This window comes from Pongo pygmaeus, chromosome 9 (genome assembly GCF_028885625.2).
Source record: "Pongo pygmaeus isolate AG05252 chromosome 9, NHGRI_mPonPyg2-v2.0_pri, whole genome shotgun sequence".
Classification (NCBI taxonomy): domain Eukaryota; kingdom Metazoa; phylum Chordata; class Mammalia; order Primates; family Hominidae; genus Pongo; species Pongo pygmaeus.
Window position 1 is genome coordinate 90,346,966 of NC_072382.2, and position 24,079 is coordinate 90,371,044.

General features: G+C 35.4%; 1 protein-coding gene across 1 annotated transcript in view; it reads left to right on the forward strand.

The window, feature by feature from the left end:
• TYR (tyrosinase) overlaps positions 1–24,079 on the forward strand; it is a 106,786-nt gene that overhangs the window by 78,415 nt on the left and 4,292 nt on the right. Inside the window, exon 4 of the mRNA XM_054439386.2 lies at positions 17,227–17,408. Coding sequence (XP_054295361.1) covers positions 17,227–17,408 — 182 coding nt within the window. The remainder of the gene's footprint in view (positions 1–17,226; positions 17,409–24,079) is intronic.

Sequence of the window (24,079 nt, forward strand, 5' to 3'; positions counted from 1 at the left end):
AAAAAACACTGAAACTGCCTTTCTTTCTTAAACTTTTAATTATTTAGGCCTTTTTGGTTCTTATACTGAGTTTCTCCAAGTTTCGTTGTTAGTTTAAGTATTTTAATCTGATTTTAACTGCCTTACTGATTCCCCAAGGGTTTGTTTCCCCTTTTTTCAACTAAGTTAAGAACTTCTAGACTATATACTTAAAATTGTAGTTAATTGAGATTGGCCACAGTTGAATTTCTTAGCTGTATAACAGGATTTTCATTTGAAGCTATTTATTCCTGACAATCTCTACTCTTAAAGTGTGGAGTTCTCTTAAAGGGGCTGTTTTTCAGTGAAAATTTCCAGACACTCCTCAAGTGTGTTTCATCATTAGCCAGGAATCAGGAGGAAATAGAGCTCCTGGGACGCTATTATTTCAAACCCAGATAGATGCTCCAAGTTTTTCCCAGTAAGAGTAGGCTGTCTGTCTACTACCATGTTGCTCTCTTTGAGCTCCCAAATTCAGCTGTTGGTCCGTTGAATTATACAGTAACTAGGCACAATTATGTCACTGCATGGCTTAAAATCCTCCAATGGCTCCTCACAGCTTTTAAACTAATATTGACTAATTACCTTTCATGCAAACCCTACAGTATCTGTGTTAAACCACATATACCTACAGATATCCACATAATATCCTTCCTTTCAATCCATCTGATCTACTTGCAGGGTCCCAGAAGCATACTTCTGTTCCTTCATGCTTGTGCTTTACTCCTCCTAGAGTGCTTTTTTCCATCTTATTACTTTGCCTAGATCTCTGCTATTCATTTTTTAAAACTTAAGTTCAAGTGTCACCAAAGGGGCACCTTGACTGACACCACTCAACCCTCATCCAAGCGGACACTAATTCATCTTTCTCTTTTTTCCCAAGGCATGAAGGGCCCTTCTCTGCTGGCATTCACACTGTACTGTGCTGAGTTATTGACCAGACTTTAGCTCTTTGTAAGACAAGCACCTTTCCTCATTTGACTTTCTATTTCCAGCACTCAGTGCAATGCTTATTACATGCCAGGCACTGTCCTAACTGATGGGGATTAGTGAATGATGCAATCTACCAAGATTCAATCCAAAGTCATCAACGTTTCTTAGATCCTTTCTTCTCCAAGTTCTGATATCTAAACACTAAATTAGTGATTCATAAAATGTTTAAATAATTTGAATAATTTAAAGAATTTAATCTTAAATAATTTAATCTTAAACAATTTGAAAAAATTTTGGACTCTCCAGAGAAAAATACACAATTCCTATGTATTTTATATATATGGTTTATGAGACTTTATAAATAATATGAATTCAATCTCCTGGTTGAATTCATATTGTTTTTAACTGGCAGGCACTGTAATGGACACAGGACATATAATGACCAATAAGGCAATATCATTGCTTTCAGCGAATTTCCCATATAGGCAAAAAATTACGCATGATGTAATAACTGCAATGCAATATGACAAATGTGATAATCAAAGGAGGAAAATGTCAACTCTTAAAAGTTTTCATAGATGTAGCCATTGAGCTAATCTTAAAGGGGCAAAAGATGTAGGAGAATATAAAAGTTTAAAGAACCCCTAAGGAAGAAAAATCCCAAAACAAAGTATTTATAATTTTAATAACAATTATAATAACATCAATACTTACTCTATGCTACACGTTACTCTAATTGATTTTACATACATTAATTCAGTTAATGCTAAAACAATCCCTTGTAGTAAGTACTATTATCTATTGGTTTATTAGGGCTTCCATAATACAGTGCAAGCATAACTCTAAGATATGGAAGGTTTGGCTTCAGACCACCACAATAAAACAAACATTCTAATAAAGTTAGTCACATTAATATTTTGATTTCCCAGTGCACATGAAAAGTTATATTTACACTATATTGTAGTATATTTATGGTGCAATAACATTATGCCTAAGAATAAAATGTACATACCTTATGTTAAAAATACTTTATGCTGAAAAATGCTAAGAATATTCTGAACCTTCAGCAAGTTGTGATCTTTTTTCTGGTAGGTCAGACCTCTGGTAGGTCTAGCAGGTTGATGGTTGCTGACCAGTCAGGGTGATGGCTGCTGAAGTGTGGAGTGGATGCAACAATTTCTTAAAGAAAGAAAAAAACAGAGTTTGCTACATTGATTGGCTCTTCCTTTCAAAAAATATATTCTTGTAGCATGTGATGCTGTTTGATAGCATTTTGCCCACAGTAGAACTTCTTGCAAATATGGAGTCAATCCTCTCAAACCCTGCTGGTGCTTTATTAGATAAGTTTATAGAATATTCTAAGTACTCTGTTGTCAGCTCAACAGTGTTCAGAGCATCTTCACCAGAAATAAGTTTCATCTCAAGAAACCATTTTCTTTGCTCATCCATAAGATGCAACCCCTCATTCATTCAAATTTTATTATGGGATTGAATAATTTGTTTCCATCTTCAGGCTCTACTTGTACTCCAGTTCTCTTGCAATTTCCCCCACATCTGCAGTAACTTTATCCACTGAAGTCTTGAACCCCCTCAAAGTCATCCATGTGGTTTGGATTCAACTTCTACACTCTATTAATGTTGATATTTTGGCCACCTCCCATGAAAATTAATGTTCTTAATTGTATCTAAATAGGTAATCCCTTCCAAAAGGTTTTCTATTCATTTTGCTCAAATTCATCAGAGGAATCACTCTATGTCGGCTATACCCTTATGGCATGTATTTCTTAAATAATAACAATTGAAAGTCAAAATTACTCCTTAATCCATGGGCTGCTGAATGGATGTTGTGCAGGCAGGAATGAAAGCAATATTCATCTCCTTGTGTATCTCCATCAGAGCTCTTGGGTGACCTTGTCAATGTGCAGTAATATTTTGAATGAAATCTTTTTTTTTTTTTTAAGGAGTAGGTCTCAACAGTGGACTTGAAACATTCAGTAAATCATGGTATAAACAGATGTGCTGTCATCTAAACATTGTTCTATTTACAGAGCACAGGCAGAGTAGATTTAGTGTTTTTGATGGCCTTTGGACTTTTGGAATGGCTTCAACTAAATAAGCACTGGCTTCAACTTAAACTCACCAGCTGCCTTAGCTCCTAACAAGAGAGTTAGCCTATCCTTTGAAGCTTTAAAGCCAGGCATTGAGTTCTTTCTAGCTAAGAAAGTCCTAGATGGCATCTTCCAATAGAAGGCAATTTGTCTACCTTGAAAATTGTTTGTTTTGTGTAATGCCTTTCATCTATTATCTTAGCAAGATCTTCTGGTTAATTTTCTACAGCTTTTCCATCAGAACTTATTGCTTCACCTGGCACTTTTATTTTATGAAAATGGGCTCTTTTCTTAAAACTCTTGAACAACTGCCAGATTCAAACTTTTCTTCTTCAACTTCCTCACTGCTCTCACGACTCATAAAATTGAAGAGAGCTGGGGCCTTGCTCTGGATTAGGCTTTAGCTTAAGGGAAGTTTGTAGCTGGTTTGATCTTCTATCCAAACCACTAAAACTTTCTCCATATTGGCAATAAGGCTGTTTCACTTTCTTATCATTTATGTGTTCACTGGAGTAGCACTTTTAATTTCCTTCAAGAATTTTTCTTTTGCATTTACAGCTTGACTGTATTTCACATAAAAGGCCTAGCTATGTTGGCTTTGGACATGCTTTCCTCATTATTATTCTTATCTCTAATATTTATCTAATATTATTCTTACCTCTAGGTAATTATTCCTACCTCTTGATTTAAAGTGACTCTTCCTTTCAATTGAACATTTATAGGCCACCGTAGGGTTATTAATTGACCTAATTTCAATATTTCTATGTGCCAGAGAATAGGGAGGCCTGAAGAGAGGGAGGAGGACTGTTGGTGATGGAGGCGTGAGGGAAGGAGGATGGCTTGCAGGTGGAGCAGTCAGAACATATACAAAACTTCACCATCGTATATGGATGTGGTTTGTGGCACCCCAAAACAATTACAAGAGTGACATCAAAAATCACTGATCACAGATCATAATAAGAGATTTAGTAATATTGAAAAAGTTTGAAATATTGTGAGAATTACCAAACTGTGACAGAGACATGACGCGAACACATGCTGTTGGAAAAATGTCACTGAGAGACTTCTGCAATGTGGGGCTGTCACAACCTTCAATTTGTAAACAATGTAATATCCGCATAAAGCAATAAATTGAATTGCAATAAAATGTGGTATACCTGTGCCACAGACTGGGTAGCTTAAACAACAGAATTTTTTTTTTCTCACAATTCTGGAAAATTAAATTCTGAGATCAAAGGGTCACCAGGGTTGGCTTCTTTTAAGGCTTCTTCCCTTGACTTGTAAATGGCCATCTTTTTCCTGTGTCTTCACATAGTCTCCTCTCTGTCCCTGCCCATGCTCAAATTTCCTCTTCTTCTAAGCACTTCATTCCTATTGGATTCTGGCCTACTAATGTCTTCATTTCAACTTAATTATCTCTTTAAAGATCTTATCTCCAAATAAAGTAACATTCTGAAGTATTAGGAATTAGGACTTAAACATTTGAATTTTACATAGACACAGTTTAGCTCATAATATGTTATAATCCCCACTTCACTGAAAAGAAGAGTGGAGCACATGAAGTTAAGTAGCTTGCCCCAGTTTGCAGAATTATTAAGTATCACAATCATCTAGCTCCAGAATCTGTGAGGCTAACCTTTAGATTGTATGATTCTCTTTTTAAATTTTAAAATAAGAAATAAAATTCATAGACCTATTGAATTAATTTTTAGGACAACTCTTTTATTTGTGGTACACCATAATTCACAAATAGCAAAAATTTGCCTATGTCTATACCATAGGCGTACCAATTTCTTGAAAGCTAAGCAGGGTCTAGCCTGGTTAGTACTTGGATGAGAGAACAAATAGCAAATATTTAAAATGTCTTTTCTAAGGAAATTTAATTGGCTCCTGTATTAAGCTGTAGAACTAATGGTTTCTGCTCTGTGCAAGTATAATAGCCACAAGTAACGTCACTGCATATTAAGCACTGTCCTTAGTGTACCTCATCTCATTTATGTCTCACAGCTCTTCGAAGTTTGTTATTATCCACATTCTACAGATGAGTAAACTGAGACTTCCAGAGATTATCTTCTCTCTCCTCACAAAAATCAATAACAGGAATTTGAAACAAGGTTTCTTATGAGGAGGTTTTGTATTTCTGACTTCTCTTCTTGCTCCCACATCCCAAGGCCAAAGTTAGGATGCCTTGTATAAGCCTTTGTGCTTGTGGAAATTGGACTTTCCCTTCTTGTATGTTCATCTGGCAGGTTCTTCCTATGTTTATAACAAGATATATTGTACTGCTTTCCCCAATTCCCCTCACTTTCACTGCCTGTTGTGAATGTGAGCTGTTTAGGTCCCTTTCAGCACTCTTAAAGTCACCTCCCAAGTACTCTGTGGCCCTTCTCAGGAGGGTGTTCTAAGCTAGTCATCATGGATACATCTAGGCCCAGATCCAGAATCTCATGTTCATGGCATCCTCTTTGACCTACTTATCTGTTGCTGCCTTGTACCCTACTAAGCCAGTGCTGGTCTACGGCTCCTCATGGCCTGTGAATAAAAAAGGGTTTCAATTCTACAAGGATAAATCGTATGTCTAATTTAGACTACTGTTATTAGTGTTTCACAACTGTGCCGTCACCCTTTCTTACATACTCAGAGATGTTGTAATCAAATGTCTGTTTGTCACGTGAGGTGAAATCAGAAGATGCCTAGTTCTCACTTCTGTGTATAGCTTTGAAAGGCCTGCTAATGCTTGGAACAAAACATGAAGGCCTTGCCCACCTTTCTGTTTTAATTCCAAATTACTAATTTCTTGCATGTTATTGGAAAAGCATTAAACTTGGAACAGAGCACCTTGATTCTGGTCCTAGCTCTGCCAGCTGGGTGTTATAATAAAAGTCACAGGAATCTAAAATGGAACCCCAGATCTTCTACTGCTTTCTAGTTGAGTTACTATTGGCAAATTCTTAAACTCTTTGACTCAATTTTTTCTTCTGTAAAATGGAATCAATAAAATATTAAGCAAGATATTATTTAAAGGAAAACTTTAGCCAAATTAAATTTAAAAGAGTTTAATTGAGCAAAGAACAATTCATGAATCAGGTAGCTTCCTGAGCTAGAGTAGGCTCAGATTCTCTAGCACAGCCACATGGTGGAAGAAGATGAATGCACAGAAAAAGAAAAATAACGTTAAAAAAATGGAAGTGAGGTACAGAAACAGTTAGATTGGTTATAGCTTGGTGTTTGACTTATTTGAACACGGTTTGAACAGCTGGCCACCTTGGATTAGACAAAACTCTGTGATTGGCACAAGAATAGACTACAGTCTGTTTACAACTCCATTTAGGTTATAGTTCACAATGTACAGAGAAACCTTTAGGCTGAACTTAAAATATGTAGGAGACAACTTTCAGCTAAACTTGATTTAACAATATATTAAGAGTTTATTTTATAGAAATTGCATTATTGCTAACTTTGTCATCTGGGTTAGATTATAAACTCAAGATTATTGGGTAAATAGTTGGCACCTAATCTGTGTGCACAGCACTGAGAAAACAGAAGATAAAAAGCTGTTATTCTTCAGCTGGTTGGCAGCATTGATATTCCTCCAATGTACTTGTGCCTGCTTTGAAAACAACAATGCCTCTGCCTCTATGTGGACTTGTTCCCTCACAGTGAAAGAAAAAAGATTGATTGTGATCCTGAATTTCTGAAATAAGGAGCGTGTTTAACTGACAATCTAGCATCTGTTTTCTGTACCTTTCCCACCCTGTTGACAAATTCTCCTCCATCTGCATCGCTCAAAGCTTAGTCGGAAAGTAACAAAAACCTCCTCATGGAGAGAAAGGAAGGAAAGAACAGAAACCTAGATAGCGAACACTAAAGTGTCAGAGAAAGAAGCAGAAGAACTGGGTTCTCATCTTAACTCAGTCCCTTACCAACTTTGTTCACTACTTTCTCTCTCTCTGCCTTTTTTTTAAAGTATGATTTCACATTATCTCCTTCGTTGTATTTCTTAGGCTAATACATATCCTTTCCTGATCTTGTAATGTATTCATTGCTGCTCCTTGAGTATAGAGTGTGTGAGTCCTGAGTCCTCTGAGAAAAGGAACACTTAAGGTGTTTAATGCTAATTAATGCAGGTGTCTGTTGGATAAACAGCTTACATTTCAAGATGAAGGTCAAGCAGAGCGTCTTCCAAGAGAGAGAAAATCTACACATCAGAATTTGGTAAAAGCATATGCATACTTGCAACTGCAGAAACACCCCTGTCATCCTGTGTAAACACACAGAGAACAGGGTATTTACTATTATTAGTAACAGAGTGGTAGACAAGACCCCTTGATTCCAATATTGGTTGTACCATTAACTGTGACCTTTGGATTCAAATTTTATTTGCCTCTGTAAAATGAGGGGTTTGAAAGGGAAGAAAACAAATTACTGCTTTTTCAGAACTAAGCCAATCATTTATCTTGTCTCATTTTATCCTTAACTATTGTTACTTGACATTTCACTTCCTTATTTTATTTTTGTTCTCATAAATACATTAAAATAGATAGTACCATCCCCTTTCTACAAATGAGCACACTGAGGCTTAGAGAGTTTTATTGGATTAAGTTTAAATGGAAATGTTTATTATCATTTAAAAATTACAAGTTTGTTTTAACAAGTGACTGCTTCAAAACAAGTACTACATGAAGAAACAAATAATAAAAAAAGAATTAAAAATATAGGAATGCACTGGCCTTGCTATTATACAACTGCAATTAAATAAATTTTGAGTGACTAGAAATTTGAGTGGCTGGAGGCATCTCAAGCTGCAGTTCTCAAAGAGAGTGTGACTGTCACATCATCTGTCCTGGCCTTTCAGAAAGATGATATCCAAGAAAAATAACTCCAGATTCTCTTGTATTTTCATTATCTCATTATTCCCATGGCTTCAATTATTAACTAGAGGTTGGTGACTTCTCAATTTGTGTTTCCAAAGTTAATCTTACTCTGAAATCCAGACCCAGATATCTAGCGAATGACCTGACGTCGCCACTGAAATGTCTCAAAAACATCTTGCAGCACAGCACATCTAGAATCATGACATCAACATCCTCCCCTAATATTCCACTTCTTCAGGGATTTCTGTATCTGGTAATACAAACACTTTGCTCAATAGCATAAGCCAGAAAACTAGGCATTTTCTGTGGTACCTGGTCCCTCAGTTGAACTGCTTGGATTTCCGGACATCATCTTTTTTCCTGGATGCAAATTTTCTCACTGATTTCTTTATCCCCCTTGATGCCTGCATATCCACCAACTCCTACTCTTCCTCAGTCCCTTCTCTACAATGAAATCTGTGTGGTCTTTTACAAATGATAATCTGTTCATGTTATCATTCACCATCCTAGATACAAACAGTGACTTTCTACCACTCTTAGGAAAAAAACACAAATCTCCCTAACATGGCCTCTGCTACCCTTCATGATTTGGCCTCAGTTCACCTTCCTAGACTCATCTGGAGCTATTTGCTCCTTGATCCCTATAGACATCTTGGTCAATTTTTAGTTCCTTGAATTTGTCGCATACTTCCAATCATTCTTTCCAAATTCCATTCTATTCTTCAGAAATATTCTTCTACCATTTCTCTAAACGGTCATTCTTCAACTCTTGAAGAATGCACCATCAAAGACTTTTCCTCAGGCCACAGACAAGATGAGGCTTCCCCATTAAATCCTGTTACCATATTACATGCTTCCATATTTGCCAGTCCATAAGTATAGGTTGATTTCTGAAATTGCTAGTTAGTGTCTATCTCCACCACTAGACTCCAAATACTATAGGGCAGAAAACTTCATCAATGCTGGGCACAGAGCCAGTTTATTATAGATGTTTAAAATATATTCATTTATTTTTGAAATATATGAATGAATAAATAAATAAAAAGGTCTTCTATTATATCTGTGTATGTAACTTTTTTGGTGTGTGGTCATCGTGGTGGTAGATGTGTTACAACAAATCAGAATGGTAATGCCTAGGTTTTCTTCTAGGGTTTTTATGGTTTTAGGTCTAACATTTAAGTCTTTAAACCATCTTGAATTGATTTTTGTATAAGGTGTAAGGAAGGGATCCAGTTTCAGCTTTCTACATATGGCTAGCCAGTTTTCCCAGCACCATTTATTAAATAGGGAATCCTTTCCCCATTTCTTGTTTTTGTCAGGTTTGTCAAAGATCAGATACTTGTAGATATGTGGCATTATTTCTGACGGCTCTGTTCTGTTCCATTGATCTATATCTCTGTTTTGGTACCAGTACCATGCTGTTTTGGTTACTGTAGCCTTGTAGTATAGTTTGAAGTCAGGTAGTGTGATGCCTCCAGCTTTGTTCTTTTGGCTTAGGATTGACTTGGCGATGCGGGCTCTTTTTTGGTTCCATATGAACTTTAAAGTAGTTTTTTCCAATTCTGTGAAGAAAGTCATTGGTAGCTTGATGGGGATGGCATTGAATCTGTAAATTACCTTGGGAAGGACGGCCATTTTCATGATATTGATTCTTCCTACCCATGAGCATGGAATGTTCTTCCATTTGTTTGTATCCTCTTTTATTTCCTTGAGCAGTGGTTTGTAGTTCTCCTTGAAGAGGTCTTTCACATCCCTTGTAAGTTGGATTCCTAGGTATTTTATTCTCTTTGAAGCAATTGTGAATGGGAGTTCACTCATGATTTGGCTCTCTGTTTGTCTGTTATTGATGTATAAGAATGCTTGTGATTTTTGCACATTGATTTTGTATCCTGAGACTTTGCTGAAGTTGCTTATCAGCTTACTTCATGTCTAAAACACCAAAAGCAATGGCAACAAAAGCCAAAATTGACAAATGGGATCTAATTAAACTCAAGAGCTTCTGCACAGCAAAAGAAACTACCATCAGAGTGAACAGGCAACCTACAAAATGGGAGAAAATTTTTGCAACCTACTCATCTGACAAAGGGCTAATATCCAGAATCTACAATGAACTCCAACAAATTTACAAGAAAAAAACAAACAACCCCATCAAAAAGTGGGCGAAGGACATGAACAGACACTTCTCAAAAGAAGCCATTTATGCAGCCAAAAAACACATGAAAAAATGCTCACCGTCACTGGCCATCAGAGAAATGCAAATCAAAACCACAATGAGATACCATCTCACACCAGTTAGAATGGCAATCATTAAAAAGTCAGGAAACAACAGGTGCTGGAGAGGATGTGGAGAAATAGGAACACTTTTACACTGTTGGTGGGACTGTAAACTAGTTCAACCCTTGTGGAAGTCAGTGTGGCGATTCCTCAGGGATCTAGAAGTAGAAATTCCATTCGACCCAGCCATTCCATTACTGGGTATATACCCAAAGGACTATAAATCATGCTGCTATAAAGACACATGCACACGTATGTTTATTGCCGCATTATTCACAATAGCAAAGACTTGGAACCAACCCAAATGTCCAACAATGATAGACTGGATTAAGAAAATGTGGCACATATACACCATGGAATACTATGCAGCCATAAAAAATGATGAGTTCACGTCCTTTGTAGGGACATGGATGAAATTGGAAATCATCATTCTCAGTAAACTATCGCAAGAACAAAAAACCAAACACCGCATATTCTCACTCATAGGTGGGAATTGAACAATGAGAACACATGGACACAGGAAGGGGAACATCACACTCTGGGGACTGTTGTGGGGTGGGGGGAGGGGGGAGGGATAGCATTGGGAGATACACCTAATGCTAGATGACGGGTTGGTGGGTGCAGCGCACCAGCATGGCACATGTATACATATGTAACTTACCTGCACATTGCGCACATGTACCATAAAACCTAAAGTATAATAATAATAATAATAATAATAATAATAATAATAATAAAAGAAAAAAAAAAAGAAAAAAAAAAACAAATCAGTTCCCAAATATCCAACTATCTTAAGGCTTCCTTGTTTGTTCTTTTTTTAAATAAATATTTATTTTATAATTATTTTATAGGTAAAAATGTTGCAAAGATAGAACGGAGAGTTCCAACATTTTCCATACCCAATTCCCCTATTATTAACCTCTTCCCTTGGTATGGAACATTGGTCAACATTAATGAACCATGTTGATACAATTATTATCAACCACAGTCAATACTTTATTTAGATTACTTAGTAGTTACCTAATATCTTCTTCTGCTTCAGGATCCCACCCAGGATACTACATTACATTTAATCATCCTGTCTCCTTAGGTTCCTCTTGCCTATTATAGTTTTTAAGACTTTCCTTGTTTTTTGATGACCTTCACAACTTTGAGGAGTACTGCTCAGGTATTTTGTAAAATGTCCCACAGTTGATATTTGTCTGATTTTTTTTCTCATGATTAAACTGGGTTATGTGTTTTGGGATGGACAACCATAGAGGTAAAGCACCATTCTCTTCTCATCATATCAAAGGTGTATAGGGACTCAAAAATGTACCCCAAAGTATGGTGCCTTGGGACGCTGAGTATTTTGAAGTAAAGGAGATTGGAATTCTTCAGAAGCAAAGTCTCTGGCCCCTCTTTCTCCTGTGAAATAAACCATAGAAACTAAACTCCCTGTTCCCCAAGATCATAAAAACTAGAACCCTTCTTTTCAAAACAAGCCATAAACCCTAGAAATATTACTATCATCTTCTCCCACCTTTCTGTGTAGCAGCTGGCCATAAAGAAATACTCTGACCTACGTTGTTTGATAGTAGGTCATAAAACCTTCATTACTAAGGTCCTGTCCTTTATGTAGGAGGAGGGACTGCTGCAAAGAGAGGTCAAGAAGAATACAAACAGACAGGGCTTACTGGGTTATTTCTCTCAGTCTGTTACCATTATATCATACTCTTTCATCCAAATTTCTGCAACACTGGCCATAAGCATAAAATCTAAGCATAAAAATAGACAATTTTCCCTGCGTCTTTGGCTCTTCTTTTCTGAAGTCTCCCACGTCATATAAAACTTTGATTAAATAATTTATTATGCTTTTCTCTTGTTAATCTGTCTTTTGTTATAGGAGTGTTGGCCATGACCCTTATGATGGGTAGAGAGAAATTATCACACCTCTATCACCCCAAAAGGGCCATGCTATTAACATAACTTACCATTGTGAATGTTAACCTTGATCACCTGGCAGAGGTAGTGTTGGTCAAGTTTTTCAAACTGTTAAATGATTTCACCATGTTTTGATACTGTACTCTTTGAAAAGAAGTCACTGTGTGCATCCCATACTTAGTGAGTGGGGAGTTATATATAGTACCTTCAAGGCAGAGTATCTACATAATTATTTGAATTCTTTCACATGATAGATTTATGTATTTCTCTCCATTTATTAATTTATATATTTATAGATTATATCTGTATAGACTCCTCTATATTTATTTTATATGACTTTATTTTGTGACTCAAACTCTTCCAGCTTTAGCCTTTAGGAGTGGTTTCAGTTGACTACTCTGTCCCTTTGACATATCTCTAACATTGTGGGTGGTTGTCATTTCTTTGAACATATCCTTACTTTATGGCACTGAAAGATGCTCAACATACATCTTGTATATTTCTTATGCCAGCCCTAGAGCCTGCCGTTTCATCAAGGAGATCCAGTTCCCTTTATTGGAGAATATTTCTTCTGTTCTGCCTACTTTTTCTTCTTCTGGCATTCCAATTATGCATATGTTACATTTTTTTGGAAATTATCCCATAATTCTTAATTATTTTTTATTCTTTCTCTTTGCATTTCAGTTTGGGAAGTTTCTACTAACCTAGCCTCAAGCTCACTGATTCTTTTCTTGGACATATCAATGCTAGTGATATATACAACACTGCTGGAGTGTTTTTGATTTCTAGCCTTTCTTTCAATTTTTTCTTAGAGTTTCCATCTTTCTGCTTACATTATTCATGATTTTTTGCATCTGATTTACTTTTTCTATTAGAAATGTTATTCTAATATATTAATTTTATATTATGTATAGTTATTTAAAATTGATATTATTCACAATTATTTCAAATTTCATGTCTCATAGTTCCAAAATTTATATCATATCTAATATGATATAAATGATTCTAATGATTGCTTTATCTCTTCAGATTTTTTTTTCTTCTCTGTTGCCATGCCTTGTAATTTTTTACTAAAAGCCATATATGTTTCATTAGGTAAGATAAACTAAGGTAAATGGGCTTTTAGTGTACAAATTTATGTTACTCTGTCAAGGAGTTGGACAATGCTTAAATGTTTGTCGTAGTTGTTTTAGTTTTGAGATCAGAGGCCTCAAGTTTCTCTAGTGTATTTGTTTTTGTCTCTATTCTTGGTTTTGGGTTTCCCTACATACTCTTCCTCAGAGATAGTTTACGTATTTCAGCTCTTTTAGCTGCAATCCACTGGAGATTTGTTGGATGCTGGTGAAGTATGAGAGAGGGGAGTGTTCAAAATATTCTAATTAAATCTTAGTCCCTTAGTAGGCCAGTGCATTGGGGCTTCACAATACAGCTTTTTCTTCTTTTGCCTCTGCCCCTCTATTTGCTTCCCTGGTTGCAGTATTTCGATTTATTTCCTTGAAACTCTGACCCCTGTGGCTTATATTTACTTCCCCTTAGGTGAGACAGGAAGACTGAAAGAGTATGGACTGAAAGGAATTCTCTTCCTGAAACTGGGTTAAGGCTCTAACAATTTCCCCTGGATCATAGGGCTTTGATATGGAGAATGTCCTGGGCATATTTCACAATGGTCACTCTCCTCCTCCCTGTAACAGAGTAAGGAGAGTATCTTTCTGAAGTCTTCACCATAAAAACCTGGAGTTCTTGGAGGTAAAGCCCCAAACATGTGGAAGTTCCCATAAGACAACAGCACCCAGGAATTTCCCACTATCATCACTAGTCTAGACTCAGTCTCCAGCCATTCATCAAAGTGTTTCAGTGTTCCTACCACTTTAGGAATCCAGCTGCTCCTGCCCCTGGTAAGCAGATCTCAGCTATGTGCCTCTGGATGAACCCATCTCTCCACTTTTGAGGATGGCAGTTTGCCATGCAACTTCAATTCTCTCATGGGTCCAAGAAAATTTGTTGATTATTAATTTGTCTAAATTTTTTTCTTATTTTAAGGATAAGAGTGACCAGAGTCTTTACATGTCAGACCTGAAATCAGAGGTCCCATGCCAGCTTTTATTTATAAAACACATCTTTCCATATTTCCATCTGTGGTCATCTTTACATTTTTCTAATTTTTCTGTTGTGAATTTCACTGTTACTCAGATTTTCAGAAAAACTATCTAGATTCAGTTCAAATTAAGTTTTGCTAAAAAGATGACTACCCCCTCCTCCCCAAATGTCAATGTAATTATCTAAGTTAAACATTAATATTCCCATGTGAGCTATTCTAGTCACGGTTTGGTGAAATTAACTGAAGTTGAGAATCACTGGTGAAGAACTTAATCAAGATTAATACCTTCATTTGAAAAGGTTGATGAGGTGGGTGAGCACATTAATGGTTTCATCCATTAAATCTTTGGTGCTGAGAATTGATGTCCTTGTCCTACTTAGGTACAGAATTTTTATTTCATGGCAGAAACAAGATTATTTATAAATTGAACTATAGAAGTAATTTTTCTCAATTGACAAAAGGTACAATTTTTGCCTCAAGCCCTTATTTAGTGGCTCATTGTATATCAGGCTGTTCCAAAATCAGTCAAAATTTGACAGGGGTGGTGGAGGGATTATCAGACAGCCTCCTTCTCATTTTAAAAAATTAATTTACCAATTGAAAACACATGGTTTAGTACAAATAAAATGTCTACTAAAAATTATCTGTAATGTGATTTCCTTTTTTGGTAAAATACATGTAGAGTGTTGCGGATGCATATTTTAAAAACTAGATATAACAAAAGCATAGAGCAATTACATGTGATTTTTTCTTTTCTCCTTTTTGTTTGTATTTTCTCTATTTTACATAACAAATAAGTACTGCTTTTGTAAAGAGAAGAAAACCATAAAAGTTAAAACAAAAGGACTAGTTTATAAAATCATAGGACTTTAATAAAATTTGGGGTTTATTGTCAACCCAGTTTCTAACCTCTTCAGTTGAGGAAACTGAAGCACAGAAAAACTAATCTTCTTAAATCTTCTAATTTCTCGCTTTTGCCTATCAGAATAATAACCATTACTAAAGGCACTGCTCACATATACAAGGCTTTGGCATTTCTAATACAGCATATGTTATGTCTCATCAATTTTAAAGTTTTTCCAGTATAATCATAATATTTAGGAGGGGGAAGAAGAGAAGAGAGGAGCTGTGAGAAAGATAATAGCTTTTATGTACCATTTGGCAAGCACTTAACTGTGTATTTTGTGTTATTTTAATTAATCCTTACATTACCTTCATGACATAAGTATAATTTCCATTTTGTAGAATAAAGATCAAACAGATACAATTTTACAAATCTTCCCTGTCACAACCTATAGAACTCGGATTTTTACACAGTTCTTTGTGTAAGTTGACCTACAGTAGATACTCAGTAAATATTCGTTTAATAATTGAACTAATTTAGAAAGCATTTGGTTTGCATGGACCAGATTTTTAGTGTTTATCAGTGGACCGCCAATTCCTCACTAAATTCACAACTGAAAACCAACTTTGACCACAAGTAGTGTTTCAAGTTCAGATCCTCTAATAAACAAAATTGTTTTCTGTCATGGAAAAAATGATTACCATTTCTTCCATTTGGCTTCCTTGTTCTCTTCGTTATTGTGCTTCAAAATGTTGAAAATGGTTTTCTAAAATTGTATTCATTTTGTTTGAAGCATTATCGCTTCTTTTTCAATACCACCTTTTCTACCATGTACCATCCTTTGACCTGCTAGCTTAAAACGTACAGCTAAGTAACGATAGCTTACTTATTTAGTACTTTCACAAAAACTATCATATTGGAAACAGGTAGGACAGATATTATTACTCTTATTTTAAGGATGAGGAGGCTAAATCTCCAAGTTCAGTGATTTGCTTAGAGTTATACAGCCAGATGAAAACACAGAGCTAGGCCTCAAGAAGAGTTCCACAACTCCAGCTCTTGTGTTCTTTCTTCTATGTCATATGACTCGATAATGCAAAGCCATTCTCTTTGTTATATTGTTAATGCCTCACTATAAATTACCCTACAACTTGAGTTTCTACTCCATTCTTACCGGACTTTTTTCAGTCCTTTAAGTTTTTAGTTTTTGTTCCAGTCAAAGTTTTTAGTTGCGTGAAACAGAAACTAACTCTGCCTGATTTAAGTAGGAAAAGAATTTGCTGAGCGGCTATTGAGCAGCTCACAAAATCATGGAGCAGCAGGTTGAGAAACAGGTGAGAATAAGCAAGAAGGGCATCAGCTAAGATAGCTGCCAAAACCATGCTATAGAACACAGGGCACTTGCTGGGCAATGGATTCCTTTGCTGGTACATCTGGCTTTGCTGCCCCTGAAAACTAAATATTGTTATATCAACTGCCACTGCCCATTTCTAGGATGGTTTCTGATTGTCCCTGCTTCTTTGTGTCACTATCTCCTGTTTCGAAGTCATGAATGAGTATGTCAGATTGGCAGAATATTTATCATATGGTCATACTCTAACTTTAAAAAAAGCCGAGAAACAAAGTTTAAGTATCTAAACCATTGTCATTGGAGGTAAGCTCTGTCTCCCATCAAGACTCATTAAGCCCACACTTCACCTATCACAACATGAATGTTTAAATCATTTAAAGCCTCCCACCAGAACCAAAAAAATGATCAAATTCCAGCACTGTTTCCAATTTAGTTTTATGTGTTCTTTCTCTGGTCTTTCTTTGGGAATATATTTAATTTACAACTATGACTCAATTGTCACTCAACCAATAGTTACCTTTATTTTGCAGCATTCTGAAGGTTAAAACTCAATGTGTAAATTTTATTCACCTGCTAAGAAATTATTTTTTCAAAGCTAGCCTCAATATTTATTTTAAATGAGTGAACTTCAAGGCCTGAAATAATAAACTGATACTTTACGAAATATTTTTGAAGTATAAAGAATATATTCAACATCTTTCCATGTCTCCAGATTTTAATATATGCCTTATTTTACTTTAAAAATTTTCAAATGTTTCTTTTATACACAATACGTTTCTTAGTCTGAATACTTTCCTCTGCAGTATTTTTGAGCAGTGGCTCCGAAGGCACCGTCCTCTTCAAGAAGTTTATCCGGAAGCCAATGCACCCATTGGACATAACCGGGAATCCTATATGGTTCCTTTTATACCACTGTACAGAAATGGTGATTTCTTTATTTCATCCAAAGATCTGGGCTATGACTATAGCTATCTACAAGATTCAGGTAAAGTTTACTTTCTTTCAGAGGAATTGCTGAATCTAGTGTTACCAATTTATTTTGAGATAACACAAAACTTTAGGCTTCGACAATGTTATTCCTGAAACTTTAAATCCTGAAAGTGCATTATAATCCTTAATTTATTACCAGTTTATTATCACAGGAGTCAAATTCTGAGGATCTTTAAAGTCATAGTCATTTTGCTTAACATAGGCCATTTTGTACATGGCAACCATGGGAAGAGCAGTAGAATCAGAAGAAGAAGAAAAAAAAAGGCTTTGAGACATGACTCTATCAACTGACTGTAATGTGATCTGGGGAAATTTGCTCTGAATTCCTGAATCTCAGTTTATTCACCTGAAATACTGGGACAGAACACCTTAAAGAATTATTGAGAATAATACATTAGTGAGCCTAGTACAGTGTAACACAGGGTAAACATCCAGCAGTTTTGGAATCATTTTTGGAAGTTTCTTGCTAGGGTTACCAAGAAAATTTGTAGAAATCTTGAACTTAAGTGTAGTTAATAATAATAGCTATTATAATGTTTATTGCCCTATGATGAAGATAGCAATATAAAACCCCAGGATTAGAATTAGATTTGGGCTCTAAATAATCTTCCTGCATAGAACCATGTCAGTATCTTCTTGACAAAATGAGGAACAGATAGTAGTGTTTCCTTCTACCTGAAAGTCCACTACATGCATATTCTTTACATGTATTATTAAGAAACCATATAGGAGTTAAGTTTTATTCTTCCAAGATAAAGGTGAGAACACTGATACCCAGAGAATTTAAGTGACTTTCTCAAACACTAATAATGTGGAGAAGCAAGATTTCAATTCTAGGAGGTCCTCCTCATCTCACCACACTGTAATTCACCTAACGCATGAGGGTTAATTATCAAAAACAGTGTGGCTTGTGGGTAGGAGGTATTTAACAAGCATTGATGTTTCATTGTATTCATTGATAATGACACATAAATACATAAATAAATAAATAAAACAAACAAATGAATGAAACTCAACCCTCTCACTCTTGTGCTCGAATCCAGTGATACATGATTGGCATAGTTTCATACCTGAAGAAGCTCCAGTGTGGAAGTAAGACAATTGTGCAAGGAAGCAAAAAACATCAGGCTGTGTTATGTGCAGTAAAAGAGTCATAAAGAAAATCCCACAGCAATGCTGAAGAGAAAGCCATGACTTTTGAAGGGTTCGACCTAAAAAGAGAAAACAAGGCCTTGAGAATGAGTAAGCAGGTGGCAGATAGAAAAGGGCAGGGGATATGCTAAGCAAAGAGAATAGCAAGAACAGTAGAGGTGGAAAATGTACAGCATATTTATGAAATGCTGAATTATTCTATTTGAGTAGTATGAACAGTGGAAAAGGACATGAAGGAAATAAGTTGACCCAGTTTATAATAGTTAACACATATTAAGTATTTTTTATTAGCCAGGAACTCTTCTCAATGTGCCCTATGTATTACTTCCTTAAATCTTCATAATTACTCTATGAAGTAGGTATCATTATTTCTTTTTATTTTCCATAGATGAGGAAACAGAGTCATAAAGAGTATAAATTGATTTTCCCAGGCCACTTACCTAGTATATGGTATAGTACATACACAATTTGGGGCTAACAGGAGAGCCTATAGGTTATCAACCTTGTTCTGCCCTTTGAGGGATGATTAATTGAGAAGATATGGGTTTAATTGAACTTTTATGCTTTATCTGAAGACTGTAGCCAATGGACAAAATGCTAACACAGCTGACAAAGGAGATCAGTTTTTGGAAAATCTTAAGATCACTAAGAAAGAGAAATTTGCAAAGGGTGGAGGTGTGGTAAGAGGAGGGGCTTCCTGTAAGTCTCAAGTAACATGTCTTCTCTTCTATGAAAACCACAGCACATAAAAATGGGAGCTTATTGGTAACTATTTTTCCAATATTTTCCATTTAGGATTTTATGATTTGGTCTCTGTTTCCATTTCCAAAACACGCTAGACTTTCAGGGGTTCATGCTTTTAAATATGCTATTGTTTCTGCCTGAATTCTGACTCTATTTCTCCATTTGTCAAACTCTCAGATATAAAAATCATTTTATACTTATAGTGATGTTTACTCATGCCTTTCTCATAGTTACATAGCGTTTTTTTCTATGTATGAACCTGTCCTGGGTTTTATTCTTCCCCAAACCCCCAAGATCAGAATTTATTTTGCAAGCTTCTCTAAGCATCACATTGTATCTGGTATTGACTGAAATCAATAAATCAATTTGAGTGCAAGTAATATTTATCATGAAGTGTCATTTCTCTTAACTAATATAAGTGAAGTTTTCTAGAAAAATGCCACACCTCTTAATATTCAGGTCACTTTTGGATATATATTTTAAAACACTATAAGTATTCTATCACACCAGGTTTTTTTTTATGTGTCTGTACTGAGTTGTTTATTCTTTACATACACATTTATTGAATAAGACATTGCCTTAGATACTATGGATACAATGGTAAACAACATAGTCTCTATCTTCACAATGTTTACAATGGAAGAGAAAGATCTTAACCATTTGCTTAAAAACTCATTTATGTAGAGATATGTCTAACTCCAGGGGTCAATGAAGTGATATTTCAGATGACATCAATATGACAGGTAGAATTAACTAGTTGAAAAGGAGGACATGGTTATGAATTTGGGCCATATTGTTAGAATAATGCAAGCCACTGATAAATTTTAAGCAGGTTATAATCAAATTTGAATTTTCAAAAGATTATTGCAGCTTCAGTATGCAGAAAAATTTTAGTAATTGGAAAGCACATGCAGAAAGGCAGTGAAAATGCTATTATAAGAGTCTGAGGAAGAGGTAAAGGTAGTTTAAGTTGCAGTGGTGGTGGCAGTAAGGGAGCTAGAAAGCATGATTAATTTGATATTATTTTGAAGGCAAAATTTACAGAAGTTGGAAAATGATTTATACACCAGATGAAGGAGATTAGGAATGGCTTTATGCTTTCTGGCCTGTGAAACTGATGAATGGTAGTACAATTCACTCATATAATAACAACAGGAGCAAAGAAAGACATGGAGGAAAGCTTATGGTTTTGTTATACAGTGAAATGCAGTTATATGGGGTGGCAAGGTAAATGTGCCTTGGAAAGTTGGATACACAGGCCTGAAACTCAAAAGTGATGTCTGGCCCTCAGATCCGAATGCGAGAGACATCAGCATATAAATTGTTGAATCGGCTAATTTTTAAAACCCCATGGAGGGGTGATTTTTATTCTGTTTTACAGGTAAGTAAATTGAGACTCAAAAAGTTAAAGTGATTAATTTTAAACTACAAATCTAGTGTCAAATATTGAATCCAAAACTTCATCACTCCATCACTGCACAGAGAAGAGGGTTCCCTTTAACCCCTATATTGTCTTATACACATATGCTCCACCGCTTTGTTACTTCCCTAGTGTCCAAATGGATACTTTTTACTACAAAGGCAACAAAATTTCCTGGATGAGCCAGGGGAGAAGAGGCTCAATGAGTCATATTAGAGGCTTGAAGGTATTTATTTCCAATTAAAATTAAGAAACAATTTATTTGAAATTCTTTAATTTTCACACAGCTTTGAATTTACAAAGTTAATTTTAGAGAAGTTTGACTTTAAAATAAGCAATGGCAGATACTCGGGAGGCTGAGGCAGGAGGTTCTCTTAAGCCCAGGAGTGTGAGGCCAGTTTGGGCAACACAGCAAGACTCATCTCTAAAAACAAAGCAAAACAAAACAGCTAAACTAAGTAACACCAATTGCCTATTTTCTATTTTATGAATTTTTCAATATTGTTGCTTCTGTTGTACTTTCAAGGAGTTTAAATTTTATCTCTATTCATAGCTAAATTTTAAGCATACTAAAAGATTATTTAAAATTTCTTGATATAATTTTGTTCAAGGGGATTATTATTCATCATCCAGGTACTCATGTTTATAATTACTTAAGTGGTTTCTGTAAAAAGGCAGCTGATGTCTGCCATTTATCAAACTTTTTCTCTTATAATTGAATTGAGTGATTCTTCAGAAAATTGAGTAGCAGGTGATTTTCTTGTATGTACAACTAATTTACAAGGTGAGGCCAAAAATCTTTGGCAAAGAAGGGTTATGTCCTCAATGTTGTTGATAAATGTAATCTTACTTTCTACGTAGCAGAAAAACTCTCTGTTGAGAGCTTCCTTCTTCCCATACATTACAAAAGACCTAGAAATTTGGTTTCAAAAATGAGAAGGGGAAACAATGTTCACAGTAACTGCAATGCCCCATTCTGCCAATGGAATTTGTTGACACTTCTATCATTCATGAATTTGTTCAATAGCTCTGTTTGGCTGTGTATACCTGTGTGCATGCTGTTCCTTTCTGCCTAGGATGGATTGCCATCAACATTATATGCTCAGAGTCTAATTCATTCTTTTACTCAGTGGGACAGTCTTCTGGGGTGCCTTCCCTGACTTCACAGAGATGTAGGAAGTCTTTTCTCCATGATCCCTTTGTATCTTCATCAGAACAACATTACTCTCGAAATGATTTGTTTACCTACCAGGTGCTGAGGGTGAAAAGGTAAATGAGACAGAGTCCCCCCAACTCCCAGCCAACAGGTAGTGTATCTCAATGAATATGTGATATTTTAATAAATGAATTGAAGAAAGATAAAACAAGTAAGACATAATACTTGCTCTTGAGAGTTTGTGACAAGCTTGAAAAATAAGACACATATAAATAGATATAATTATAATAAATGGACATTTGTGCCAAATGTCACAAGGCAGCAAAGAAACTAGTTTGAGAATCCAGAAGACAGAATGGAGCTGAGTCAGCAGTCAAAGCAAGTTTGGAAAGAAAAACTCATATTGTAAGCTGATTTAGTTGAAATATTGATGAAATTATCATTCTATCATGATAAGAATCAACAGCAGTTGTAAATTGTTTTCTATATGGTAGACATTGTACCAAGGGCTATACATACATTGTCTAGTTTAATTGCTCCAGGCAGACTCCTAATTCATTAGAGTAATGGCCCCTAACTAGTTCATGTGCTTGTTTTGTGAATAAATGGGCATGTTAACGCACTTTGGAAATGATAGAGCATAAAACAAAACTCTACATAATTATTCTGAAAAGAATGGATGACAAGAAAAATAGGACTTCACATAGGGAAAGATGATCAAAAAATTACAACATTGGGACAGAACAAAAAGGTGCACTATTGGGGCTCAAACGCAGATGGCTTAGAAAGAAAGTCCAAATTTTAAGGATGTTGAGAAATAAAAGTGTCTCAAAGACAGTCCCTTGGTGACAGTAAAAATTGAGACCACTTGGAGTGAATTGAAGTGGAGCAATAATAAGAGAAGCTGGAGAACAGGACCAACATGGAAATAGTATTTAAAAGCTGTGAAAGCACTTGAGCCGAGCCTTTAACAAAAAAGAAAATATTCATTATGTAGCCTCTATGTACCCTGCCTTTTTTTGGACATTTTAAATGTACTATGTATTGAAGCCACTAACAGCAATTTAAGCTAAGTATTGTAGTCCCATTTTCAAAATAATTTTAATATATATTGAAAACAGTAACTTTCAAGGTCTAGGGTTTACACTGGATTATATAGTCCATGATGGCTGACCAACAACCTGTCTGTATTCTAGCTAGTCAGAAAGGAAAAGGTAAATGGTCAAAGATATACTTTTTTCTTTTTAAGAGAACTTCCCCCAAAGTTAAACATATATTTTTGCTCTAGACTTGAGTCACATAGCCATGACTTGCTGCAAGGTAAGCCCAGGATGCACTCTCTTCTTTCTGCTATGTCAAAAAGTAAATTTATAGTATCTTCTGTGTATGTTCTACATACATATCTTCTATATACATTATAGAGAACATCTTCTATAAAGGAATTGTTTTGTTAGAAAGAATCCATTTGCTCTTACTGAACAGATAGATATTCACTACAGACTTCCTTATTTACTCAAATCTTATAGTCTCCTAAATAGATTCTATAGTTATATTTACATAAAATTTAAACATCTCTCCTTAACTTCTACGTGCCTTAAATATGTAGTTGATTGTGAGAATGAGACTTGTTTTTCATTAAAACAAATCTTTCCTTCCCATTTCCACAGCTGCCACTCAGGGACATTCCTTCAACATATCTTCTGGGTCCAATAACACATTCAGTCATTCAGTAAACATGTTCATATGTGTTTCAGACACTGTACCAGATTCTAGAATTATATCAGTGATGAAAGCATACTATTGGCCTTCAAATGAGCCATTTTAATAGAAACAATAGGTTAATTGTTGATGTATAGGGAAGTTTAATTTATGTAATCCTTATCTAGCAGTATTTTATTTTTTTACTATGCATTATCTGATTATGGATTTCCTAAATATATAGTTATATCATCTATTAACTGCATCAGGTACTTTTAGTAGCGTGCTAACTGTATCAGTAAAAAGACATTTTTTTTATTTTGGAAAATTAATAATAGAATAAACCAAAAATAAAAATCACCTGTAATCTTATTGTTAGGTGGATCACTTGTGCTGTTTTAGTCTCCATTGTACTTTTTCTTATACTTTTTTCCACATACACATAAGTTGTTAAGCATATGTTTTAATTTTGTTTTAGCAAATATTATATGCATGT